The 23,089-nt window shown below is 37.9% G+C and overlaps 2 protein-coding genes across 3 annotated transcripts in view; one reads left to right on the top strand and one right to left on the bottom strand.

Moving 5' to 3' along the window:
- The window catches only part of SWT1 (SWT1 RNA endoribonuclease homolog), a 66,574-nt gene extending 61,349 nt beyond the window's left edge, over window positions 1-5,225 (bottom strand). The window contains exons 1-2 of the mRNA XM_081112193.1: window positions 5,072-5,225; window positions 1,378-1,461 (exon numbers count right to left, since the gene is read on the bottom strand). Coding sequence (XP_080968319.1) covers window positions 1,378-1,461; window positions 5,072-5,188 — 201 coding nt within the window. The 5' untranslated portion in view covers window positions 5,189-5,225. The remainder of the gene's footprint in view (window positions 1-1,377; window positions 1,462-5,071) is intronic.
- A 153-nt stretch (window positions 5,226-5,378) lies between these two features.
- Window positions 5,379-23,089, top strand: part of TRMT1L (tRNA methyltransferase 1L) — a 49,476-nt gene continuing 31,765 nt past the window's right edge. The window contains exons 1-11 of one of the 2 annotated variants that reach the window (XM_081112189.1): window positions 5,379-5,803; window positions 9,289-9,399; window positions 10,807-10,920; window positions 11,549-11,613; window positions 13,394-13,523; window positions 15,123-15,246; window positions 16,060-16,139; window positions 18,081-18,330; window positions 18,731-18,943; window positions 20,201-20,391; window positions 22,013-22,091. In XM_081112189.1, coding sequence (XP_080968315.1) covers window positions 5,611-5,803; window positions 9,289-9,399; window positions 10,807-10,920; window positions 11,549-11,613; window positions 13,394-13,523; window positions 15,123-15,246; window positions 16,060-16,139; window positions 18,081-18,330; window positions 18,731-18,943; window positions 20,201-20,391; window positions 22,013-22,091 — 1,550 coding nt within the window. In that variant the 5' untranslated portion in view covers window positions 5,379-5,610. The remainder of the gene's footprint in view (window positions 5,804-9,288; window positions 9,400-10,806; window positions 10,921-11,548; window positions 11,614-13,393; window positions 13,524-15,122; window positions 15,247-16,059; window positions 16,140-18,080; window positions 18,331-18,730; window positions 18,944-20,200; window positions 20,392-22,012; window positions 22,092-23,089) is intronic. The other variant, XM_081112190.1, reaches the window with a different exon arrangement.

Here is a 23,089-nt window from a genome sequence, read left to right as displayed (position 1 = left end):
GCTAGGTGCGCTAAAACTAGCGATGAGGTAGGATACAAGTGTTACAGCAGAAGGCCATCTGACGGCGCAGGTCAGGGCACTGGGAGGTGTCTCGGCCACGGTGGAACCAGTCTTCTATAAATAAAACCCATATATCCAGTTCTTTGTCCCTGGGTACTGATTCAACAGATCCAAGACAAATATATTGTGAGTACCTACCATGTGCAAAAGACGTAGACAGTGGGGCAGAGTAATGAAAAAACTATAAAAGTCCCTGCCCTCCTGGAGGTTAAAATCTAGAGCAGGAGTTTACAAATAACGTATTCAGTGTGTCACACTATGCTATGGAGGATGAGGGAGGAAGCAGAGAAAAGAATCGGGAAATATTGGGAGGTGGGGGCTGAGGGAGCTGCAATTTTAAAGAGTAAAGGCCTAAAGAAGGGATGGAACCCTACTTATGTAGGGTAAGTGTTTTCAGTTCACAGGGAATAGCAGCAGGGGCAAAGCCCTGAGGCAGGAATGCCGGCTTGCTGGAACACAGCAAGGAAGCTAAGGGGTGGAGGAAACACAGGGTTTGGAATGAAAGGGGGAAGAGATGGGACGAGTAGGTCACTTGGTTGGCCCAGCAAGGACTTTAGTTTTCACTCTGGATGAAGTGGAAAACCACTAGAAAGTCCTGAGTAAAGGGGTGATATGCTCTGACTTACATTTTAATAGGATAACTCTGGCTGATGTGTTGAGAACACAAGGAAGCAAAGGTGGAAGCCAGGAGATCAACTTAGGAATTGTTGGCCCTGGCCAGTGTTGCGAAGTGGTTGAAGTGTCTCACAGCACTGAAGGGTCTCGGGTTTGATTCCTGGTCAAGGGCATGTACCTGGGTTGCAGGTTCAATCCCCAGCCCTCTTTCTCTTCCCTTCCTCCCTTCCTTCCACTCTCTTTAAAAGTCAATGGGAAAAATAACCTCAATGCTGAGTAAATGCAGAAGGAAGATGTGGAAAATGGTCTAACGGAGAGTTATTTCTATGAAAAGGAGGATTTTGAGGACGTTCAGAATTGAAGTCAGGAATGCCAAGGCAAATTACTTACCTCTCTAAGCTTCAGTTTCTTCATTTATGTAACTAGGACAATAGCAGTACCTACCTGATGGAGTTGTGAGGGATAAATATTAAACTGATAAGAAGATACTACACTTGATTTTAGCCAAAAGGCCGAGAAGCGATGTGAGGGATAAATAAAATAACAAAAGTTGAGAATGGGAAAAGCAAATGACTTCTGGGCCAGAAGGGCAGAACGATAGAGTTACATATGTCATTTTAAAATGGAGGAGTATGCCTTACATTACACAAAAATAAACTGTTAAAAGGGTGTCCTTGGGTTAGTAAATAAAAGAATTCTTACTTCATCAAAGTTGGGTAATGAGGTGGTATCTTTTCTCTCAGACTTCTCTCCTTTTTCACAAGTTTCTTTGGACATTTTGAAAAGCTAAAATAAACATTAAAAACACATTATGTGTATTTTAACACCACCACAAAAAATACATTAGAAATTATTCTTCTTTCAGTTATTTAAAGACTAGAGTTTTACAAAATTATTTCCATTTACTAACCTTTCTTAAGATAATAGGATTCTCTCACTGTTCCTTTATGAGGATTCTCCCTCATAATGATCTATCCTCTCCTTCAACTTCATCTATCTCACTTTAGGAATGACTCTCCAAATTATGCCCGTAGCCCTGACTTCTCTCTCCAGCATCTGATTATCATTTTCTACTGCCTGCAGGACTACTGGATTTTGTCCCACCTACACCTCAAAACCAATTAGTCGTAAGTCTTCATTTTCCTGACACACCCACTGTCACTCACTGAGTGAGACTTCAGGCAAATCACACACACTTTTTGAGTCCCAGTTTCATTATATGTAAAACAGAGATAACCTATCCCAGAGGGTTTTGAGGGACTTAAATGAAACAATGGATATTAAAATGCCTTGCACCAAGTAGAGCATAGCAGGGCCTAAATAAATACTGGCTTACATGGTTGTCTTCCTACTACCCTGAGCTCCCTGAAGAGTATGCAGTATTAAAATCGTAGGAGGTGCTCATAAATGCTTGCTGAGGGAGAGAACACGGGATTGTTTTCTTCCTTAGAATATTTACTCTAATTCTGAGCCACTACCAACTCTGGCCCATTTCAGGCTCTGTCACTTTCCCTTACCAGTCCCACCTTTCCAGCCCTGCTCCAAATCAAGTCAATACTGTTAGTTTCTGAACCTCTGCCCCATCCCCCCCAAAAGCATTAAGACAAATATAGTCATTCCTTGTGATCATAAACACTTATAGTATACCGAAAGCATCCTGTGCTGGAACATAGAGGCCCCAAACTGGGAACATCACCAGGACTGTTGGGACAGGAAAATATAAAAGGGGGGCTAGGATCAAAGCCCAAAGGAGCATTTAGTGCTGGTAGTAACACATACTGAGACGACAGACCGAAAGGCTAGAAATCAAGCAACTGCAATGACTTCTGGTCCGTCATGATCACAGTAAGTGAAGTTCTACGAAAGAATGATCGATTATAAAAGCAAACTTTTAGAATGCTTTGATGAATATGAAGAGGAAAGCCTGGTTGGTGTAGCTCAGTGGTTGAGCATTGACCTATGAATCAGGTCACAGTTTGATTCCTGATCAGGGCACCTGCCCAGGTTTGATCCCCAATGGGAGGCAGCCGATCAATGATTCTCTCATCATTGATGTTTCTATTTCTCCCTCTCCCTTCCTCTCTGAAAGCAATAGAAATATATTTAAAACAATAACAAAATAATGCTAAAATTTAAATCTCTTATCCTAAAGACAAATTGAAAACAATACTGCAGATAGTGAACTATTAAAGGAAAAACACCTGTATATTTACCATGACAAGTGCTTTATACTTATACTAGAGGCCCAGTGCACGAAATTCGTGCAAAGATAGGGTCCCTAGGCCTGGCCAGCGATCAGGGTCAATCGGGGCCTTCCTTCATTCCACGCCGCCCCCCTGGTGGTCAGCACATGTCATAGCCAGTGATCAAACTCCCAGTCTCCCAGTCGAACTCCTGAGGGGACACTTTGCATATTAGCCTTTTATATATATGGATAAAATGTGAAATTCACATTGATTTTGTAAAAATCAAAATATAAACTAAATGAGAGAAGACCTCCGGTGCTAGTCAGCTTCCAGAATGGTCTCCTTTCACATAATAAATAGGGCTGATCTGTGTTTCCAGTAAGATATTGCTAAATGGCAGTATGTGGCTAGGTCACCTAAGACAATGTGGCTTCTGCCTTTCTCTGTCCTGCACTGTTCATTCTAGAGAAAGCCAGCCACCAGGTCATGAGCACATTCAAGGAGTCCATGGAGATGCCCACCTCTTCCCAAAAAACCACCAAGTGCCAGGAATGTGAGTGAGCCACCTTGGGAGCTGATCCTGAAGCCCAAATCAAGCCTTTACATGGCAACATCCCTGCCAGGTATCTTCACATCCTCATGACAAACCCCGGAGCTAGACACCCAAAAAGCCATCTATCAATTTCTGACATACTGAAACCGAGGTGTAAAAAAAATGTTTATCATTTTAAGCCACTAAACTTTGGGATAATTTAGGCAGCAAGAGATTAGTAATACACTCACTTAATATAATTCTTCAAACTCGGAATATTCCTTTTTAGGATGTCTCAAGATCAGCAACCGTGCTTACAAATTCTTCTTTTTTTTTTTTTGTATGCATGCATATAAGCATAACCAATGGACACAGGCACAAGGGGGGGGGTAAGGGCATGTGGGGGGTGGGGGTGGCCGGGGAGAGGTCAATGGGGGAAAAAGGAAACATATGTAATACTTTAAACAATAACGAATTAAAGAAAAACAAATCTTGCTAAAGCTCCCATAGAATGTACAGCGCTAAAACCTAACCCTTGTCATCTTCTGTTTTCTAGCTGGTATGAAATGATTAGAGTGCCAGCGGTTCTCAACCTGTGGGTCGCGACCCCTTTGGCGGTGGAAAGACCCTTTCACAGGGGTCGCCTAAGATGCATATCAGATATTTACATTACGATTCATAACAGGAGCAACATGACAGTGATGAAGTAGCAACGAAAATACTTTTATGGTGGGGTCACAACATGAGGAACTGTATTGAAAGGGCCAGAAGGTTGAGAACCAACCACTGGAAGCATGATTTAGAGCAGACGGACACACCGAATCAAGCTTTCCACTCGCCCTCCAGTGTTGCAACGATTCTTGGATAATGGACAAATAGAGTGAGCCACACCTCGTAAGTTTTAATGTGTCCTTACCCCGTTTTGTTTTGTTTTTTTTTTAATTGTCTTGCACCTGAGACTCAAAGCAGCTGACCTCTCCTGTGGCCTGGAACGCTCGAGCCCGTCCCGGACAGAAGGGCCGAAAAACTTGTTTTTCCCCCCGTGCCTGCCCCGCGGGCTCAGTGCGGGCGGCTCAGGCTCCTGCAGGCCCCGAGTCCAAGGAAGACAAGTACCAAGTGGGGGAGGGGGCTCACTGGGATGTGCCCCAGGGAACCCGCATGGCACCCATCAACTGCCCGAAGCTCAACACACTCAGAGTTCTGGTTATTAAAAGCCTAGATACCAGCGTGAGGGGGGAGGGGGGGGGGTGGCCCTAGTCACCGGACGCTTACAAGCCCGGCGCAGCGCGGAAGAAACCGGGAATACGCAGGCTACAGCAAACGTAGGAACAAAACGAGAGTGATCGGGTCCCGGCGCGGGTGAGGGTGCGAAATGCGGCGCGGACACCAACTAGAAGCGGCCGGGCTGACAGGGGAACTCGCCAGCGGCTCCTAAACCGCGGGGACTAGAACCTACGCGGAGCCAAGGGCAGCCCCAGAGGCAGGGCCGGGCCAGTACCACACCCTTCACGGAGCCCGCTGGACCCCGGGTCCGCCCACCTATCGCCCGCCCCATCTTACATTCAGAGTGGTCCCCGGAACCCCCAGGACGGCCGGCTGCCGCCAAGGTCCCGCACTAACCGGAGAAGCCTGCCCAGCAGAACGTCAACGAATCCCTCCCACCAGCTCCCGACCTTACCAGCGCCGGCGGCGGTGGCGACTCCAGAGGCCCCGCCAGGGGAAAGAGACCCCTGAACCCGAGGCCCGCCGGGAAATGTAGTTCTGCACTCGGCTCCAGATTACCACTTGGGAGCATTCACTCTCTCCTAAGACTTGGAACGCCAAGTTCCCCCCGTCGGACCGGTGCACGCTGGGTATTGTAGTCTTGGCTCGGTTGGGTGGTTGACGGCTGGAACCGGTACGCACAGTGGAAACAGAACTCTCTGACCTCATTGGTCGCCGTCCCCAGGTCGCTTCTGCGCAGTGAGTGGTGGCGTCGTAACGCCTCGGGGAAAGGGAAGCGGAGAGAACCGTGAATCGCTGCCTCTGGCTTTTAATTCTTCTGCTGACAGGCGCTGCTCACTGGTTCTTCCTCTTTTGTCTATTGCACGCAGCCCGCCCTCCCCACTAGCTTTCCCACTCCTCGGATCCAGCCCTCGGGGCATTCCAGCCGGTTTTCTGACCCCGCCGGGAGCTCACTCCTGCTTCCCGCGCGGGTCTGGCACGGAGGCGGTAACTATGGAGAATATGGCGGAGGAGGAGGAGGAGGTGGCTCCAGCCCAGGTCCCGACCTCGGCCCCGGACTCGGCTCGGGTCCCAGCTCCGGCCCCGGACTCGGCTCCGACTCCAGCCCCAGCCCCTGCCCTGGCTCCGGCCCCGGCCCCGGCCCTGTCCCCGTCCCCAGCCTCTGCCCCTGACGAAGCTGAAAGCAGTAAGTGCAGGAGGCCCAGGTCTTTCTGCTGCAGGAGAAGCGAGAAAGTGCGTCTTGCGGGGGAGGCCCTTCTTCACTGGGGTGGCTTTCATGGGAAAGGAAGGGCTAGGGCGATGGGGAAGGAGGAGGGACCCGCGCTGCGCGGCAAACGGGCACCGAATGGAGAAGGCATGTCCACCAGCCTCGAGGACATTGCGATGAAGGTTATGTGGGGGCCAGGGGTGCTGCAAAATGAGCTTGAGGGCTTCTTCGTTAAAGGGGGTCTTTTTCTGGTGCAAAAATAGGACGTTCCACCTGATCTGGTAGTTTCTCTGAAGCTTCCGTCACGGGGTCCTTTGAAAATGTAACATAGTAACCGAGGCAACCGGTGTTTACTGTAGCAGATCCTAGCTGTCAAGATTTAGAAACCATTGCTCTCAACTAGGTTTTATGTCCGGACATACACACACAAAATAAGATGAGTTTTTCTCATTTCATTTTCTACAGCCGTTTGCTTCCAAAAAGAATTTGAGGGTGACGAGTGGGTGAATAGTCTTACTAAATTATGGATTTATGTCTTCCCTCGGACATAAATACCAATGGAGTTTTGTATTTCATTAGGTCAGAAGTCAACTGTTGAAAAGTATAGCCCATATTATTGTTAGTGCTTCTGAATGTGCTTGCATGTTTTCTAAGTGGTGATTTATTGGGCCATTGATTACAAAGGTAGGCCCTCCTCATCTTAAGGTCAGAGCTAGGTAGGTGCAAAATAAGGCCAGTTGTACAATGGTAGAGGGTAGAGGGTAGAGGGGGTTCGCTGAGTAGTCTCCCTCATCGGGTGTGGTGTAGCAGCTTTAGGGAATGCATGCTTTCTCTAACTCCTCATCAAGAATATGTTAAGCACTTTGGGAAGATTTATTCATGTGTTTTAAAGTTTACAAGTATGTAATTCAAAGAATGCAATCTTTGAGAAACCTGGGACACATAGGTAACAACTGAGAAACTGGAAATGCATTCAAAATATATATTAATCGCATTTTAAAAATTATCTCTTGATGGTCTATTTCAGCCCTGGGCAAACTACGGCCGCGGGCCGGATCCGGCCCGTTTGAAATGAATAAAACTAAAAAAAAAAAAAAAAAAAAAAAAGACCGTACCCTTTTATGTAATGATGTTTACTTTGAATTTATATTAGTTCACACAAACACTCCATCCATGCTTTTGTTCCGGCCCTCTGGTCCAGTTTAAGAACCCATTGTGGCCCTCGAGTCAAAAAGTTTGCCCACCCCTGGTAGTCCTTAGACGTCTGTCTTACATAGACAAGATGAAGATGGCACCTCTGAAACAGAACTGAAAATTGAGGAAGAAGTAACAGAAGAAGTTGTAAACAAAGCCTCCTAGCATCTGATTTAATAAGGGGTTTTTCTCTTGACTTCTGGATTATTAGTGTGTTCCAGAAAGGTTGAGTAGATTTAAGTGCAGATTGCCTGATATCTACTGTCTTGAACCACAAAGTGATTTCAGAGGTGTAAGGCATATCATGAATCTTTATTTAGACAGGTCTTTGGGAGTTTTCTTCAGTAGTGGACCACAGGATTTTCCATTTTCTCTTCTAACTTACCAGGCCCCTTCCTTTTATTTTGTACTATTTAGTAATTAGGATGATTTCAAAAAGCACATTTTTACATAGATATCTATATATCTATATCTTGTTTCATATATACAGACCTTTGAACCATGGAAGTCAAAAGCCTTTATGATAACAAATTTTTCTCATTTAAAAGTAAGGTAAAAAATTTGTATTTTAATAAATTTGAGAAGGAATGGCTAATAATACTGTATTAAATTCCAAAATTATAGAATGTCCTGCTGCATCCAAAAAGACTAGTGATGTTTAAAAGTTATTTAACAAACGTCAGTGCCTGCTGTGTGCAAGTTACTGCACTAGGCACTTAGCCATTACAAAGATGAATAAGACCTAGCCCCTGCCTTCTTACTGCTTGTTGATGGGGGAAGACAGACAAGGCCACGAATTAGACAAAGGAGCTGGGAGTGAAGCTCAGAGAGGAATTAGGCAGAACAGTAGCAGTGTCAAGAATAACATTTAAAAGGCTGATGGTTCTAAATTGTATAACCTAATTATATAATGACTATTAGAGAGCCTATGGCTTATCCCATCATCTCCGATCTCATTGGGGATCTGTCCCTAAAAGTTATCACCTCCTAGTCTTGTATATTCAGGCCCCCACTTTGTAATGGTTCTCTTTCAAAATTTAGAAGTATGTAATTTGAAGGATGTGTAATATTTGAGAAACCTGAAAATGTGTTTCTGGGCCTGGGTTTTGACTTTTTTCTTCTCTTTTTTCCTTAGGCTTTCTTCCTCGTGTTCATAGTTTCACCTAACATATGAATTTATTATTTATATTCATTCAGAATCCCTCCTGAACTCCGGAAACAAAACTGCCTACTGGACTTGACCACATGAATACCAGTAGTATATCAAACACACTATGTCAAGAACTAAATTCCCTTTTTTCCTTTCCTCTTCCTTTCTGCCAAAAGTATTTTCTTCTTTCTTTATTGGTTAATGGTACCATTATTCTCAACCATGTAAACTTGAAATCTTAGATTCATTCTTGAATTTACTCTTCAGTCTTACTTTACACCCACATCCCAATTTCTTCGCTTCTTTTTTTTTTCCTTTGGTTTTACCTTCTAGTCTCCTGTACCTGTTTCTCACCTCAATTATTGATCATTGGTACTATAGCCAGAGATACCCTCCTAAAACACAGTCAAATCATATTCACTTTCTCAAAAACCTGCAAAGACTTAGCATTGCCGAAAAAAGGTCAAACCAACTTGCATAGAATTTATGCCTTTTACTATCTGTACCACATTGAGGCTGCATGTTTTTCTACCGACTCCATCTAGCCAGGTGTGGGATAGAAGTGGCTGTATTTTTTATACCACATTCCTTTGTTCATGAGATTACTTAAGTTTATAAGGCCAGCCACCAAATCTTACTGAATTCTGTTCATACCTTAATGTGCTTCTTCAGTAAAGACCTTCTCAGAGGCTCTTGTTGGAATTAATTGCCCCTTACCCAGTATGTCCACATTATATTCACCCCAAGTGTTCTTTCATTCTGCCTTGTGTTATAGTTAGCAGTTAATCTCTCCTACCTGATTGAAAGTTCTGTGAAGATAGGAAACATGGCTTAAGTTTCTTCAGTGTTTTGTACAGAACAGAAACATTTTTAAAGAATTATATTGAATAATTAAGTAAATTTTAAAGCTGTCAGGTTGCATAAATGTAGTTTTATCCTGTTTGCATTCTGAGGCACACTTGTCATTTATAAACTGAGTCCCAGCAGTATTCTCCATCTAGGTATTAGGGCATTATGCTATAGGAAATGAAATTGTCAAACTCTAGGTGAAGTAATTAATTAATAATGGAACGGGAATATAGATTGTTAAAGCTTAATTTTCTAATTTTTAAATTTTCAGAGAGACACATCTCAATTCAGAGGCAGCTTGCTGATCTAGAGAAGTTAGCTTTTGTAACTGAAGGGGATTTTGATTCTGCTAGTTCATTGAACTCAGATCATCTTGATGCAGGTATTTCCATGTTTGTCTCTGTGTGTGTGTTTTCTTAATTTCTAATGGTTTGTTATCTAGCATGAAAAATTTGCTAGAAATAGACTTGTATATTCTGTTGAACTAGAGGAGTAGTAAATATTTTTATGCAGGAAACTGATAGTCATCTCTATGCAAAGGTTCTGTGGAATGAGTTACTTCACAACTCAGGGAAATTACAGTCTCCTCCTATATAATAAAAGCATAGTATGCAAATTGTCCCCTGGATCAGAAGTTCCTCTGGGAGTTTGACCAGGGGGCGGGGCCAGCCAGGGAAAGGGAGGGAGTACCCCGCCAGCAGCTGCTAGGGATCCTACCAGTGCATGAGGGTATGTGTATTCTATGTGTATTTCTATTGCATTCGGCTAGGAGTAACAAAAAAAACATTGCCTTAAAAAAAAACACATTGCCTTAAAAAACATGGAGGCTTATCTTCTCTCATGTAAAATAAGTACCAAGATAAGCAATCTAGGGCTGGTACGAGAGACCACGGTACTGTCAATGCCCTAAGCTCCTCTCTTTCTGATTTGCCATCCTTAGTGCTTGGATTCCATCCTTAAGATCACCTCATGGTTTTTTGAAGTAGGCCCAGTATTTAAAAAAATAGTGTCTATACTTGCAGTGTGCTATACGTGAAAGGTATTTGTTGGATTAAAATTTATTAAGTGGGTTACTGATTGTTTCTGTATATTTTTATTGCTTTAAGTCTGAACTTTAATTCAGGTTTTAATTCTTTGGTACACTATCAATGTTTTTATTTGAGATACATTTCTAGTTAAATAAGACTTTTATTTTGATGATCCAAAATCTTTTCAAGGACATACTAATAAAGAAGGAAGACCTCACAAATTCAGTAGTAGGATACAGTGCTTCTAATCATGGCCTCCAGTCTCAGAATACCAATCATATTAAATTCCTCCTACTACTTTGAGTTTCTTCTTCCATTTTTCTAACTCCACATGTTAACTGGTTTTGTTGCTGCCAGAGTATAAGAATGCCACAGCAGCTACTTATTCTCTCTACCCAGCTCCTGGCCCTCTGGGAGGGTGACAGCCTCTGCCTTTTCCCCTGGGCAAAGTACAGAGTGACTCTGCCAGGCACTTTGGCCGGAAGGATATATAGATCATCATTCTTCATCCGTTTTGTTCTCAGTAGCAGTAAGGATAGCAGCTAGTCACAGAGAGGGGAGTTTTAGGGTAAAAATCACCCTATGCTAAAACAATTTTTGTTAACTACCCGCTGAGACGGGTGATGTCTTACTGAAGTTAAGAAAGACATTATGTAAGAAGTGGGGTGGGACTGGGGTCCTCGGTTACTTTTTTTGTAACTGAATTGAAGCATTAATTGGTAGTATATTCTGTGCCTTATCGGTTCTTTTTTCTTTATCAGGAAATAAACAGGCTTGTCCATTATGTCCTAAGGAAAAATTTAGAGCTTGTAATAGCCATAAGCTTCGTCGGCACCTTCAAAATTTACATTGGAAAGTGTCAGTTGAATTTGAAGGTTAGTATTTTTGTGCTTACTAAAAGGTGATGTAAATGAAATTCAAGATTTGATACCAGTTTGGGAATTTTATAGTGAATTTAATCAGATGTTTTAAGTTTAAAAATTTGAGGGATTCAAACCCTTCTTTTAATGTGTTTATTAGTAAAAGATCATGTTGCTCTCTAGGCAGTAGCAATATATAACACAAGTAGTTTTGTTTTGGCAAACATTTATGAAGCATCTGTTCTGTACTCTGTACTCTGCATGGCCCTGGGGATCCGCATTTTGGACAGCATCATAAATGAAGTCTGTGTAGCGCAAATTAGCATAAGGCAGAGAAGATGAAGCCTAAGGAAAAAATCAAGTGGCAGAGAATAGATGACAAAATTCAGTTCTAAGGAAGCTAAGTGGCTAATCCAAGATAACACAGATAGTCTTGGCAGAACCAGAATTCACTCAGATAACCCATATTTGTTTTTATACTGTACCATATATAACAAGTAAACTAAGGCTATCTCATTAAGTAAATTAATAAATGATATTACAAATACAAAAATCTGTTATTCTTATAAAATTTGCCAATAATTTTGTGAAAATTGAATATTTAATGAACCGTGGTATGACAACCATCCATCTTTCATTCTAGGTTACAGAATGTGCATCTGCCACTTACCTTGTCGACCAGTGAAACCAAATATTATTGGAGAACAGGTAATCAGATGTTAGATTTATTTTGAAATTTAGCCCTCTTTAAAGAAGGTGCAATTTTTACTTTCTTTAATACTAAAATGTTTATATTCAGCAATCAGGTTAACTTTAAGATTTTGTATCTGAATGTTTTCAGATCATCATATTGGGAAAAATATAAAATGCATGAAAAAAAGGGTTGCTGTATTGAAATTTTTATAGTTTTAATTTCAGTCAGATATATTGCTGTCTTGTGTTCAAAAGGAAAAGTATTTACTAATTTTAGAATGGAGAATTAAATAGAAAGTAATTTTTTTCTTTTAAAATAAATCTTGATTATAGAAAAAGAGCCTTCAATTTCTGTGATTTAATAAATGCGTTGATTCATTCTTATCATCCTTCCTGTGTGCTTCCATTAATCTGCCAAAGGACAGAATAAGAAACTTCCTGAAATCTTTGATAACTTTTTTAAAAAGTACATATGTTCTTTTTTAGAATAGATTTGAACTTTGGGGAATAAAAATTATAAAGTATTTTTGGTGATTCTATCCCAAATACATATTAGCTTATTATTATTATTAATTTTTCTTTGGGATCACTAAAAAGAGTAAAGTGCTGGAGAAAAAATAACATTTCTTTTTGTTGTTTTTTTTATTATTCTTATTGTTGAAAGTATTACAAAAAATCATTTCTTAAGCAGTAGTCAGGACAATGCTTGTCCATGAACCTTATCCAAGATATTTTGAATATGATAACCACAGTACCATAGGAATCTTTTGCAATGTTCTTGAATATTCTCGACTTGCTATATGATTCCAAGTAAATAGGAGGTAGACACAGCAAAAGTAGGAGTGCCGTTGGAGTAGTTTTTTGGTCCTCAGCTATGTGAGAAATTATAAAGTGAGAATTTTTTACTTGGAAAAATAGATGTTTCATTAATTTTCAGAAATCTTGAAAGCTGGTTACTAAATGTGGTCATCATTAAAAATTAAATTAGCCCTAGGCGGTTTGGCTCAGTGGATAGAGCATCAGCCTGCGGGCTGAAGGGTCTAGGGCTCACTTCTGGTTAAGGGCACGATCCCCAGTAGAGGACGTGCAGGAGGCAGCTGTTTAATGATTCTCTCTCATCATTGATGTTTCTATCTCTTCCTCTCCCTCTCCCTTTCTCTCTGAAGTCAATAAAAACATATGTAAAAAAATTAAATTATATGAACTTAAAAGTGAATAAGTTATATTAAAAACAAAGGTGATGAATACTCAAAGCTCACTACTTCCTAATTATTTTACTGCATGTTTCTATTATCTATGCTCTTACAGTTATTTATATAATATCTACATGGTGGCAATGCTGTCTTTTCCCAAATACATGTTCAGTGATGTCACATTGGTAACTTGAAATTTGTCACAATTGTAGCTTGAAATTAAAGAGTATATTTTCTTGATATTGTAGAGTATTTATACTACAGAAAGCTGAAAACTCTACGAATCAGAACTTTATTTTCCTGGTGAGACAGTTAAACATCTACCAGCACACTGCTACTAATATTATACCATCTGTAAGTGCTGCTTATAGAAAAGAGGATACAGTTATTTGTTGATTAGAATGAATGGGAAAATCTTAGAAATTAAAGTTGTAGCCTATTGTAAAATTAAATTAAAAAGTGTATGTCACATGGCAAAATTAATACTGTCTTCTAGACCATTAAACCCAAGACACATACGTAAATTTACAACCATGAATAAAGTTCTATTTCATTGTCTTAGTAACTTATTTATGTATTAAATTAAATACTCTGTTTGCTAGATATCCAGTAAAATGGGCGCCCATTATCATTGTATCATTTGTTCAGCAACAATCACCAGAAGGACTGATATGCTAGGACATGTTAGGCGCCATGTGAATAAAGGAGAGACTAAATCCAGGTATATTGCTGGTAAGTTGAGCAATCTTATTAACATGTTAGTAAGTAAATCCTTAAACAATGGTCCAATTATTCTTTTTAGACATCAATGAGATAATGATAGTGACTTAACTAAATCACTGAGCTGACTACTACACCCTTACTTCAGATTTCCTTTTTCTGTGAGCCTCCCAACAATGTTTTTCTGTCCTCAGTTACCATATATTTCACAAGTGGGTAGAAAAAGCAACCGATGCTCAAGTAAATACAGGTATCTTAATGAAAGAATTATAGGACTGTATTACTAATGATGGTTCCTGCACCAGTAATTGTGTTATACTTATCAAAACACACTAGAGAAAGTATGTAAAATGACATAACGACCGCTTATTATCCCTAGTGGTATCAAGTTATTAGTAGTTATTATTGAGGCAGCCCTTCTCAAGAATTAAGCCCTCATTGTCCTAAGGCCGTGGTCGGCAAACTGCAGCTCGCAAGCCACATGCGGCTCTTTGGCCCCTTGAGTGTGGCTCTTCCTAAGCCTTAGGAGTACCCTAATTAAGTTAATAACAAAGTACCTACCTATATAGTTTAAGTTTTAAAAATTTGGCTCTCAAAAGAAATTTCAATCATTGTACTGTTGATATTTGGCTCTGTTGACTAATGAGTTTGCCGACCACTGTCCTAAGGCACCCACTGTATGTAAAGAAGTAATGTCTATACATCTAGAATGGTATTATGTACCTTTCTTTTAAGAATTGAAAAAAGCCACTAAAATAATTTTCCATAGCGCTTAATTTTCTCACTGACTCTGGTTTGAGAAAGGCTGACCTTGTGAGGTACATGATGCCACTTTGGTGGGTAGAGAAGATGTATAACAACGCTGGGAGAGGGTGCTGTTATTTGGCATTGTAAAAAGAGAAGTATGGTTGCTATTTAGTTAACATTCTGATTGTAATATAATCAAGAAATCCAAATATAGTCTGTTATTTTTCCCCACACATATGTGTCTCATTTCTTAAATATGTAAAACATACTTAAATACATCAGCTTTTCATTTGGGTTTATAGCTAAATTATTCAAATGTATAGCAAATGTAGAATTTTTTCCTTTACTTTATATCTGTTTTAATGTAATTTGTGATTTAAATCATAATTATGAGAAAGTGTTTTGAAATCTAGCATGTTCAGGAAATATAATGATTCTTTCTCATGCTGGCTAATGAATGTAATCATATAAAGATACCACTTTTCTAACAGTTATCCCACAACAACATGTTTAGCAGCCAACCCATGTAAATGTAATATAGTATTTGATGAGGAATAAAGGTATTTTAGGATTCAGTGCTATCTTAGGTTGATTGTTCTTTCTTTTGCTTTTTTTTGTTTGTTTTTAGGTTGATTGCTCTTAACTAGGTATCATTATTGATAGAGTAGGCAGTTATGATTTTGAGTTGATAAATTTTAATTCAGTAAATACTTTTTTCTAGAGACAGTGCTGAGTAGATCAGTTTTTAACACAGCTAATTACATTAACAAATTATTATAAAGGAAAGTTACTTTTTAAGCGTATATTGTTTTAGATATTTAATAATATTTTGTATTTAACTAGAAATCTTTTTTTTTATCTTAGCTTCTGCTGCTAAACCACCTACTGAAATTTTGAAAGAGGTAGACACAGATATACAAGTTTGTCCTAATTATTCTGTACCACAGAAAACAGATTCCTATTTTAACCCCAAAATGAAACTAAATCGGTAAGCTAAATTGTGAAAAGGGTATGGGATGTTTCAAATCATTACAAATATACCCTCTCTTAATCTTTATGTTCCAATGCAGCGATTTTCATCTAGTATGCCGCAAGAAGCACACTGATGTGCCACAAGAATTTTAAAAACATGCAGTACCTGTTTAGTCAGGGACACTGACCTCTTTTCCCTTAGATTGTCAAATAAAAAAATGACAACAGCCTTCACAATAATAGCCATCCAGTGTGAATGAATCAAAATGACACTTTTATTTTTGTCCGATCAACAAGATACTTTTTGGTTGCCTACAGAATTTTAATAAGTAATATATGTGTGCCATGAGATGAAAACAGTTGAAAATCGCTGGTCTAATGGGTTGAAATTTAAAACTAGGTACAGAATGAAAATCATCTATCTTAGCATTTCTCAGAATGACTATTTTTTCTCTCTCTCTGTCTCTCTCTCTCTCTTTTTTTTTTTTTTTGCCAGACCAATTTCTTTCTCAGAGAGTAAAGTAGACCTAACTTTATAGAATTAATGAACAATGCTTTTGTGGGAAAATTTTGTTTATAAAACTTTTATTTATAAAATCTGCTTATAAAATCATTTTTTCATAGTGAATGTTTGCTAATAGAACCCAATTGATTCATAGTTTAATTTCACAAGCTTCTAGTTCTCATACTATTAAGTAGGGAATATGTTATTAGGCCTTTTTTTTTTTTCCAAATAGGAATGCCACCACTATTATTAAATAAAATAAAAGCTATAATGGTGAAGCCATGGTAGAGTAAAGTCATTTCAGATTATTATACTTTCTTTTAGGCAGCTAATATTCTGTACTTTGGCTGCTCTGGCTGAGGAGCGAAAACCTTTGGAATGTCTGGATGCCTTTGGAGCCACTGGTCAGTAATGAAGCTGTTTTGGAATCCAGCTTAATTAGATTTGTACACTATCTTTTCTTAGAAAATGTATGTGATTATCATAGAATATTTTGATATAAAAAATTGAAGATTGCCCTAGCAGTGGATAGAGTGTCGGCGTGTGGACCGAAGGGTCCCAGGTTTGATTCCGGGCAATGGCACGTATCTCGGTTTGATTACAGGCTCCACCTCGGCCTGAGCCCTGGTCTCTGTCACATCGATATTTCTGTCTTTCCCTCTCTCTTCCACTCTCTTTAAAAATCAATGGAAAAATATCCTCGGGTAAAGATTAAAAAATGATAATAAAATAATAAAAAATTGAAGATCCAAGATAAAAATTTTTTATTGTGGAAAAATTTCTAATATATAAAAAAGTGGAGGATATAATAAATGAATTCCTTTGTATCCATCACTTACTTCACAAATTATCAACTCACACTCAGTCTTGTAACTATCCCATGCACTTATCTGAGACCTCATGTCCCCATCCTCCATCCCATTTTGAAACAAATCAAAAATATCTCATTTCATCTGTAAACATTTGTTACATCTGTAAAAGATAAGGACTTTTAAAAAATACAGCCATACCTTTATCACACCTTAAAAAATTAAGAATTCTTTAAATGTTTAGATATACCCAACTATCTCATTTTTTTTTTTATCAAAATCAGAATCCAGACGAAGACTTTATTTCAGTTAATATGTCTCCTAATCATCAATCTATATACCTATTGTGTATGTGTCTGAGATAATTACTTGAGTGGCAATCCTTGTCTTGTTCCTGATCTTAGGGGAAAAACTTTCAACTTTTCACCATAAGTATGTTAACTGTGGGCTTATACATGGCCTTTGAGGTACATTCCCTTTATCCTTGCTTTTTTGAGAATTTTATCATAAATCAGTGTTGAATTTTGTCAAATGCCTTTTCTGCATCTATTAACATACTCATATGATTTTTATCCTTCATCTGTTAATGTGAATCATATTGCCTGAATTTTGGATGTTGAACCAGCCTTGTATCACTGGAATAAATCCCACTTGATCATGGTGTTTGATCCTTTTAATGTATTGTTGAATTTAGTTGGCTAATATTTTGTTGAGAATTTTTCATCAGGAATATGTTCATCAGGAATATTGGCCTGTAATTTTCTTTTCTTGTGGCATACTGTACCTGATTTTGGTATGGGGGTATTGCTGGCCTCATAAAATAATTACTGATAGGCATTTGCTTATTGCCATTTTGTTGTCTTCCAGTTGTTTTTGTAGTTCCTCTTTGTTCCTTTCATCATCTCTTGTTCTCTTCCTTTGTGGTTTGATGACTTTGCTTAGTGGCATGTTTATATTCCTTTTTCTTTATCTTTCTGTACTTACTATAAGTTTTTGCTTTGTGGTTACCATAAAGCTTTATCTGTAACAACCTGTTTTAAGTTAATAGCAACTTAAGTTTGAGCCCATTATAAAATGCAACATGATTACTGTCCCCCAATCCACTTTTTGTTTTTGATCTCACATCATATATATATATCCCTTAACTAATTATTATAATCCTAGTTATTTTTACTACCTTTGTCTTTTAACCTTCATACTAGCTTTATAAGTAATTAGTTTCCTTTACTACATAATTACTTTTCCAGTGAGATTTAATCTTTCATGTGTGTTCTTGTTCCTAATTAGATATTTTATTTGAACTGGGATCATAGAAAAGTTTTGTAAGAAATACTAATGAAAATCTGTAAAACTTTTTTTGTTTGATAACTTTTCTTCAGAGGCTTTGTAGTGAGAAAGTAGAAAAAGAATTACTTATGAAAATACTAAGATTTTGAAACAATTTATTTATAGAATTATATTCTATATTATTGTTATACAACTTTTTTTTTTTTTGTTACAATTTAAAAACATATTTTCTTTCCCATTTCTCCTAAGGGATAATGGGATTACAATGGGCAAAACATCTTGGAAATGCAGTCAAGGTTACCATTAATGACTTGAATGAAAACTCTGTGACCTTGATTCAGGAAAACTGCCATTTAAACAAATTCAAAGTGGTGGTGGACAGTAAAGAAAAAGAAGAGGGTGATGACATTCTTGAAGAAGGAGAAGGAAAGCTTGGTAATATTAAGGTGACCAAAATGGATGCCAATGTACTGATGCATTTGAGATCTTTTGATTTCATGTAAGTGAAAAAATTTGCTGTGTCACTTTCTAAACTGGTCTGGAATTTGGGGGCGGGAGGGGGGGTAATAAAAATTAAGACAGTTTGTTGTTGCTTTTTGTTTATTTCAGTAAATAGAGTTTTGTTTTTAGCATTGGCCTAAGGAATGCAATAAGAACATTTTCCAGCACCTGAAATAAAATGCCTGGGCATGACAATTTTCCTTTAATCCTGACTTATTTTTATTTACCTAACATAGCATAAGGTCAATGTTATTACTTTTAAAACAGAATTATGTATTTAAAATAGATTTGTAAAGTACTTATGAACACATGGAATTTTATTGTTAGAAATAATGACAATCATATAATTTTTATTACCAGTATGATTTTAAATATGTCTATATTCTTTCTGATTTTAGACACCTAGACCCTTTTGGAACATCCGTGAACTATCTAGATTCTGCATTCAGAAATATAAGAAACCTTGGCATAGTATCAGTGACTTCTACAGATATCAGTTCTTTATATGCCAAGGCACAACATGTTGCCCGGCGACACTATGGCTGTAACATTGTCCGAACTGAATATTACAAGGAACTCGCAGCCAGAATTGTTGTAGCGGCAGTGGCAAGGTACAGAATTGCCAACAGTGTAACACCTAATGTTTGGGCATATGTTAAAAACAGGTTCAAGAAGTGCTTCTCTCATTTTATAAATATGCACAAAATGCAAATCCTGTATTTCATACCTATAATCTTCCTTGGTTTTGTGATCTTATGTTGTATCTTTTAAAATTTGATTTGAAAGCTTGTGCTTAAAATAGTCAGTTTACTCTCCAATTAAAAATATTATGAAAGCAATTAATGTAGTAAGAAAGATAAAAATGAAAGTTAATTTTAAGTCAGTTCAGTTATTTCAACAATGTAGGGTAGATGAGAGGATAGCATAATGAAAAGGGAAGGCAAAGATTGTTTTTAGATTGAGAAACATTGTTTTATGTTCATCTAATCTTTATTTAAACAAATAATTGGCAAAATGATGGCTTATAACCTGATTCTGCAGAATAATCTTGCCTACAAAAAAAAGCTCTCTTTCTCATCTAGATTTCTAAACATTTGAAGGAATATTTTTTTGAGCACCTCTCTTGTTGAGAATCTCTTATGCTATATAAATGGACATTGCAAGTATATATAATGGATAATCAGCCAGCTCACTTACTGGCCTCAAAACTAATTTCACAGCATTTAGATTGAAATTCCTACCTCAGCATCAATAGATGTTGTGTTATTCCTAATTAATTGAAAACTCTGATGTTCAGTTTATACATGCCCATGGCCTACTTAAAAACAAATTCAAATTAGCATATATGAGCCAAGTTCAGTGTGTAACTGCAGAGAGAAAACTGAGTACATAAATACTGCATCAAGTAGAATTTAACGCAGAAGGGTGTAAAATTAATAGTAGCAAGGACTGCCTGTTCACTTTTCCCTGAATATAGCAGCCGGCTTACTACCCTGCATATAGTTAGTATTCAGTAAACATTGTTTAAAAGAAGCTTTTATAGAAAAAACAGGTAAAAAGGCAGAAGGGTGGTGATGATGACAACAGAGAAAGTGACATTGAAAACCAGAGCCTGTAGTCCTATTGAGAAGCTGTCATAAAGGAAAATGTCTAGTTACTGAAGACTCCGGCAAGCATCCTTTATTTCCTGTGTTTCATTTTGTGTAAGAGTTATAGAAATTATCTTTTAAAAGTATGCTGCAAAGACTTGAATTTTTCTTATTTTCCCTTCACCTACCCATAGTTTACTGTCCAGGTTAGTATTGTAAATATAATGTCAAAGAAAAATGATAAGCACCCAAAATAACTTATTTTTTTTTTTTTTCCAGAGCTGCAGCTCGATGTAACAAAGGCATAGAAGTACTATTTGCAGTGGCTCTGGAACATTTTGTCTTGGTCGTTGTGAGAGTTTTGAGGGGGCCTACTTCTGCAGATGAAACAGCCAAGAAGATCCAGTATCTGATACATTGTCAGTGGTGTGAAGAGAGAATTTTTCAGAAGGATGGTAATATGGTAGAAGGTAATTCAAGTTTCTTTTGACTGTATACTGTGTCTAATTTATTTTTTTAAAAATCTTTATTGTTGAAAGTATTACCTATTTTTCCTTTTCCCCCTAATTGACACAATAAATTGTGTCTAATTTATGTATAAGCCTCCAATAAATAAGCCTTTATCACATCCCTAATTATACATATTGTCCTTTGGTTTTAAAGATGACAGTGCTAACTTTATTTCCTATCTTGGACTTCCTTTCATCAACAGAAAAGGCATTTGTGTGAGTTTATTTACTGGTGCTATACAATTTATACTCTCCAGCTCTGCCCTCCTCTATTGAAACATCTAGAAATAACTTAGTTTCCACTGTCACTAATTTTAGGAACATAAGTTAGGATAACCTCTCTGTTTCTGGCTGAATATAAAAGCCATCAGTTACAAAATTCATTCAGTAAATATTTACTGAGACTCTACTATATGCCAGGCCTGGGAACCAAGGAAAATAATTTGGCTTTTGCCCTTATAAAGGTGTTTCTATTTTTGCTTTTCCAGGATATAGAAACAGTTGCCCTAGGAAAAACAGTGACAGAGCCTTTAAGTAAATCTAAAATAAGATCTCACACTGTGTATTATGCCATTTAATTGCACTGAATAACATTGATATCAGATAGCGAGAAGCTAAAGACCAGTATCCCTACCACCATAGCCTTGGATTCTGGATATCTCTAAGACTGATTGATCCGATCCAGCCATTTCAAGCAAGTGCATGGTCCACCTAGGAACAGCCTGGGCGAAATCTGTTGCAGAGAGTCTGATTTAAAATGACTATTCTGGACCTTAAGTGAACTGGAAAAGTTCATACTAGAATATTACCCCATCTTGGAAACTACCTCCCCAATTTCCTTGTGATTCTATCGGGCCTTATTGCTCTTTACATTGAATTAGATTCTTCTAGCTTACATTTTGGGGCTGATTATGAATCAGGTCTAGGGAACAGGGTAATTATTTTCTTCCCAATTGCAGAAGAGTTAATGAGAAATGTCGCCAAAACCGGTTTGGCTCAGTGGATAGAGCGTCGGCCTGCGGACTGAAAGGTCCCAGGTTCGATTCCGGTCAAGGGCATGTACCTGGGTTGCGGGCACATCCCCAGTGGGAGATGTGCAGGAGGCAGCTGATCGATGTTTCTAACTCTCTATCTCTCTCCCTTCCTCTCTGTGAAAAATCAATAAAATATATTTTTAAAAAAAATGTCTTTATTTTGATGGGATAGCAGTTATATGGATATATATATATATATTTGTCAAAGTTGATTAATCTTTCCACATAAAATGTATACATTTTACTGCATGTAAATTTTACCACAATCACTGATTTTAAAATACAGATATCTTGTGGACTTTATAAGACCTTCTCCTATTTAATTTCATGTACTAACTAAAAGATCTCTCATCTGTTTGACATGGATTTCTATCATCTGTTTTAAGCTTTAATCCTCTCATCTGTATAATTGAGATTTTATAAAAATACTTAGCACAATATCTGGCACATAGTAGATTCTCAGTATATAGTAGCTGCAAATTATTATGAATATAACAATTACTATGTATCTGTCATCTCTGCTTTGATTTCTTTTAATCTTTTCACAGAAAACCCGTATAGACAGCTGCCCTGTAACTGTCATGGAAGCATGCCTGGAAAGACAGCAATAGAACTTGGACCTCTATGGTATGTGTGCCCAAGCATGATAATATATTCAGAATTGATTTATATATTGATTTTGTTTGTTGACTTTTGATGATGTAAAAGACAAGCAAATTTTGATCGAATCTTTATTTAAAGTCTAAGCAAATAATTATGACTTCTCCCCCTATGAGCCTGAGGTGTTTTCTGTTTTCAGATTTTTCTATAACATTATTCCCCCAAGTTTGTGACAGTGCTCAGAGGCAGTGGGATTAGAGAGAAGCCTGGCTGTTCTGCAAACTATAATTCATTTCTGAATAGTAAGAATTAGGCTTTTTTATTTTTATTTGATAATTATAGAACTCTAGGGTGTGGTTAAAAAGTGATCACAGTAACTTTTTAAAGAAGAGCCAACTAATATAAAAAGTCTTTAAGGAATTTAATTTAAAAAGGGCAAATGCAAAAAAAAAACACAAAAAAAAAACAAAACAAAAAAAACAAAAAGGGCAAATGCAAGTAAATGCCTTTTGTTTTGGGTAAAGTTGTTTAGATGGGACGCAATTGCAAATTTTTAATGTATGTATGCTTTTGTACACAGCAATTCCTAACAATATTGTGACAAGAATCATTGCAGATATCTACCTCATTAATTTACAAGGTCAAGGTTTAGCCACCTACTAAACTTAAACATTAACACAAATGGTAAATGTTTGTGCTGATGCCCTTTTTTAATCTTTTTTCATGTCTAGTTAACTTTTTTGTTATTTTTTACTTTTTTATTTAATTAGAGACATTGGTTAATAAATTATATAGGTTTCAGGTGTACAATCCTACATAATAAAAGCCTAATATGCTAAGTGTCCGGTCGGCCGGTCGGCAGTTCAACCAACCAAGACCTAATAAGCTTATGATAAGCTAAGGCTGCTCAACCGCTTGCTATGACATGCATTGACCACCAGGGTGCAGACAGTTGACCGGTCGACCAGTTGCTATGACGTGCACTGACCACCAGGGGCAGACGCTCTGACTGGGAGGTTCACTTG

The sequence above is a fragment of the Myotis nattereri genome (assembly GCF_964212035.1).
Source record: "Myotis nattereri genome assembly, chromosome: 18".
Taxonomy (NCBI): domain Eukaryota; kingdom Metazoa; phylum Chordata; class Mammalia; order Chiroptera; family Vespertilionidae; genus Myotis; species Myotis nattereri.
Note: the sequence above shows the minus strand (reverse complement) of the source record. Positions and strands in the feature narration are given on the sequence as shown.